This window comes from Castanea sativa, chromosome 5 (assembly GCF_040712315.1).
Source record: "Castanea sativa cultivar Marrone di Chiusa Pesio chromosome 5, ASM4071231v1".
Lineage (NCBI taxonomy): Eukaryota > Viridiplantae > Streptophyta > Magnoliopsida > Fagales > Fagaceae > Castanea > Castanea sativa.
In genome coordinates, this window is record NC_134017.1 from 48,130,643 (window position 1) to 48,135,640 (window position 4,998).

The window sequence follows — 4,998 nt, forward strand, 5'->3', positions numbered from 1 at the left end:
TAGGTCAAACTCAAGAGTTCCACAATAAAACATATGGCTTGACCAAGTTTGACTGGTTGTGACTAGAATATTCAATTGGTCAACCCAAATGATTCTTGACCCACCACACATGTATTTTGATCCCTACTTCCCATATCGGATGTAAGCCTAATGAGATATCACAGAAACAAAATTGAAAATAAAAAGCAAAAGCCTTCCAAACTAAGAGCAAAATGATTAACCCTTTCTAAAACTAAGAGTGTGCAGTCAACCTGCCAACCTACCAAAACTGATCCGATCTAACCCAATCCATTAGGTTTGGTCGGTTTTTAGGGATAGGTGGGTTGAGTTGGGATTTGTAATTGTTTTTTACAATGGGCCGAGTTGGGTTTGTGTAATAAGATTCACAAATCCGTCTAACTTGACCCGACTTGCATATATTTAATATATACTTAAAATTTAAAAAAATATATTTCATATATATATTTAAAAATATACTAGCCTCGTGAACACGCACTCACGCACGTATTCAGAGGCTTTTCTATTTTTTTTTTTTTTTTTGTAAAAGTTAATAATTTGCATTCATTATAATTTGAGATACTACATTTTCCAATCACAAAAAATTCTTAGGGAAGTGAAGGAAAAATTATTTTACCCACAAACACATATTACTCATCACACCCCTAGGAACTTTTTGTAATTGAAAAATATAGTATCTCAAATTATAATGAATGCAAATTATTAATTTTTACAAAAAAAATAATAATAATAATAGGGAGGCTAGTATTTTATAATGCCAATGCCAAAGATTTATGTGTGCATTATTTGCATGGTAATATTGAGCATCTTATGTGGTACAGGCTGCTATATCAGAGACAAATGCAAAATCTTTTCAAATGACAACAATTTCCCAAGATTTCATCAATCACCACACAACACCATGAACATGCTTAAAAAAGAACTTAACCAAACTTAAGTTCAAAGTACACGCATAAAGAACAACTTAAATCAAAGGAAATAAGTACTTACAAAAGTAATAATTTATAATATAAAAAAAACATCAAAAGTAATAAAAGTATTTAAATAGTAAGAACGGCCTCAACCAAACATTTAAGGAGAAAAGCTACTAAATATATGATGGTACACTTTTTTTTTTTTTCTAAGTAATGGAAAACGATTCAGTGGTGAGACCTGCACCCTCAAACCACTCGGTAGGACTGACTAACCGGCGTTTCAAGATTTCTTAAGTGTTCATGTTGCTGTTGCTACCCATATTGCCGCATCGCCAGACATCCACGGGCAAAAATTATTTTGTATTGCATGAGTAAAGTGAAAATTGAGGTCAGAATGGGCAAGTCTGAGGCGAGTGAGCCTGCATGAGTAGGTGAGGTGGTCAACACAGCGGGCAATGTCTTTGACTATTGAGTAAATACCTTCTAAATCTTGTTTTGAGTAGTGGTCACCTGTTACCAAAATGCATAAATTGTTGTTGTTCTTGGTATATACAAAATTATTTAAAAAGAAAAAGAAAAAAAAAAAAGGACATGAGGATAGGAATGAGGAGACATTGGATAGTTGTACTGTTGTAGGGCCTATTTTTGAGAGTGAGGGAGGAGAACGTACATGAACTTAATTAAACAATTAACTGGGAGAAGGTTTTTTTTTTATAATTTTTTTTCCATAAAAAAAATTAAAAAACAATGTGAGATTAGAGTATGAAATTGCAAATTAAAAAGAAAAAAAAAGGAGAACTTTTTCTTTAAAATATGAAAACAGATAAGACTTGATAAAGGTTAAAAAAAAAGGAGATTCTTTTTTGAAATCATGAGTTTAGGGATGGAAGGAATATGGGTAGTTGGAGCATTTCAAATACTTGAAAGTGGTCCTATTTTGTAGGCAATGTTTTTGCAAGAGTTAAAAGACAATTTTACCAAATTATCTTTTAGTTTTCACTACAAGAAAACTGGCCTATTGCGGCGGATGCGAAAACTGCCGCTATAGGTTGCCTATTGTGGCGTACTATTGCGGCGGGCCAGTGACCCGCTGTAATAGATCTACTTTAGCGGCCTTCGGCTTAGATATAGCGGCGGGTCAATGACTCGCCGCAGTAGACCCTGAAATTGTAGCGGGCCTATTGCGGCGGGTGCAAAAACTGCCGCTATATATCGCCTATTGCGGCGCGTTTTTGGCCCGCCGTTGTAGATGAGATCTATTGCGGCATTTTTTGTGACCGTTGCTATAGGTAAGGCTTTTGTATAAAATCAAGTTTTTGTAGTTTACAATAACGCATAAAAGATGAGTTTAAAGATCAAGTTGTAAATTACACCCGATTGGCATGAAAATTGGCATGCACGTTAAGAACATATAGAACATATAATCCAATGGTTAGATTTTCAAAATATGAATTCAATAATAAGTTATTAGTTGGTGTAACATTTTTTAGAATTATATCAGATGTAACTTGAACCCAACCCTATATTTCTTAATTCAATGTGAATTTCGACAAACTTACCGTTAGATTACATTATCTTCATATATTTTTCATGCTTAAAAAATTTCAATTCCCCTAAAAATGTTGATCAAACAGAGGCCACAATGAGGAAAGCACGTGTTTCGGTTCGAGCTCGATCAGAGGCGCCTATGGTAGGTGGCATATATTTATGAGTGTTTTTTGGTTTTTAGCCAATTGTGGTTAAATTGATGAATTTAATTCTTGTAGTTGACTGATTGGAAATTACTTTAATTTGTTGGTTTTTAGATCACTGATGGATGCCAATGGCGAAAGTATGGGCAGAAGATGGCTAAGGGAAACCCTTGTCCTCGAGCTTATTATCGATGCACCATGGCTGCTGGTTGCCCAGTTCGAAAACAAGTATGTTTTCTCTCAGTCTTTTACTGTATCTTATGGAAAATTTTGACTGTAAGTTATTGTTCTATTAAATCCTCATTTGCTCAGTCTATGTAGCAACAATTTCTATGTTCTTATAGAGCACTAGTAAAAAGTTTCATGTTCAATTTTTAATAAACTAATATGTTAAATTTTGCCAAGACTCTTTTAGCTCAACTAGACATTTACATCTTCCTTGTTCATTGTAACTATCAAATTATTAAAAAAAAAAACAATTAAACATAAATTTGCTAGCTAAAACCAGTTTTTGACTTTAAAAGGATTGAGAAAATAATGGAAGTGTACTTAAAAGAAAAACAAATAAATATAAATTTGCAAGCTAAAATCTGTTTTTGACTTTAAGGATTGAGAAAATAATGGAAGTGTACATACTCCCATGCTTATTTTTCTTTGCTGAACATTCAATCTTAAAACTGTGTTTCCTTAATTAGTGCTAATAGTTTTGACGTTTGATTGTTAAACAGGTACAAAGATGTGCGGAAGATCGGACAATCCTGATAATTACATACGAGGGCAATCACAACCATCCTTTGCCCCCAGCTGCAATGGCAATGGCATCCACAACTTCATCAGCAGCACGAATGTTGCTCTCGGGGTCTATGTCTAGTGCTGATTGGAAGTTTCTTATTATATGTGTGGGTTTTCCTCTTTCATTCATGGTCAATGTTGAACTTGAGTTTCATCTTTGTAATGTTGAACTTTGTAGTGTTTGTTTCTACTTAAACTTAGGAATGCATGGATATTTTGGAATAAAAAAAAATCCGGTCTAAATAAGGGAAGCCCCTTAAATAGTAGTATAGATAATACAATTTTGTTATTTACTTTTTTTTTTTTTTCATCTTCCTGAGTAAAACCCAAAAGCCAAGAGTATGTTTGGTAACTGTTTTTTTCTCTTTATTTTCTGTTTTCAAAAAAATTTCAATTTTTGAGACTAAAAACTTGTTTGGCCACCCAAAAATAGATAGAAATAAAAAATTATTCTCAAAACTTAATTTGTGAAGGAAATTGAAAGCAGGCAAAAAACTATTTTCAGTTTGTAGTTTACAAAAGTCAATGAAAATACGAGCTTGATTTAATGAATTTTTTCTATTTAATGAGTTAGCACTAAAATTCGAATTTTAATAATAACATATTTCATTTTTTTTTTTCTATCTCCACTCTTCTCTCGCATAGAATTTTTTTTCTCTTTATTTTGCACTCTATTGTTTTTTAAACTCCATTGTGCGAAACTCAACGGTCGTATAGAGAAGCATCACCTTACAAGTAGGAAGATCTTAGGCTAGCATATTGAAAAAGTATTTATGCATGTTGTTAGAAAACTGCATAAATTGTTCATAAAATTGCATAAATTGTTCATAATTTCTTGGTAGGTCTCCATGTGCAATTAATGTTGGCTTAGTTCCCTAGTTGGTTCTCGCAAAATATATTAGTGGCAAATGTTTTTTGATTTCAAAAGAACATTTATTGGTTTATATTTACTATTCATGTAAAGTGTACAATATTATACACTATTCATGTAAATATATACATATACACATTTGTAAAGAGAATTTTTTTTTCTTTATATTCCCAAAAACAAGTTTTTGAAAATATAAAACAAAAACTGTTACCAAACATAACCTAAGTTTTCCTTATTTCAATCTCCTTCTTATCTCGCTTGTTGGCTTGAACTTTGAAGCACTATCAAAATTTAAAATAGTTTGTGATTGTGTTGTTCTAATGCTCAATTTAATAATAACAATAGTAATTAAAAATAAAATCCAAATCATCCGAAAAAGACACTAATTAATTTTTTGATGTAAGTGGAGATTTACCTCAGATCTCTTATTTAACTATTAAAAATTTTAGTAGTTGAGCTAATCGAAACTCATAAGCAAAAATGTTAAACCTAATTGTTCACATTTCTATTGCTTCTAATTGTGAATGTAGAGAGAAAATTAAACACCATGAGAGTATAAGTGCAACCACGTGTTTGACTGTTATACATGCACGAATATGCCCTAGTTACCCTAAAGGAAAAGAGAAGAAAAAAAAAAAAAGGTTTATGCTTGTGTGTGTCAGTAACAGATAGTGCCTGGGCATTATAGAAACATTACCTTGGGTTTGATATA

The 4,998-nt window shown here is 32.2% G+C and overlaps 1 protein-coding gene across 1 annotated transcript; it reads left to right on the forward strand.

Annotated features, from left to right (window-relative positions):
• Window positions 1-2,557: 2,557 nt before the first annotated feature.
• LOC142635323 (WRKY transcription factor 6-like) lies at window positions 2,558-4,275 on the forward strand. The gene is made up of 4 exons (XM_075809504.1): window positions 2,558-2,622; window positions 2,738-2,851; window positions 3,352-3,594; window positions 4,258-4,275. Exons 1-4 carry the CDS (start codon window positions 2,575-2,577, stop codon window positions 4,273-4,275), a joined length of 423 nt encoding a protein of 140 aa, XP_075665619.1. The 5' UTR covers window positions 2,558-2,574.
• Window positions 4,276-4,998: the final 723 nt, after the last annotated feature.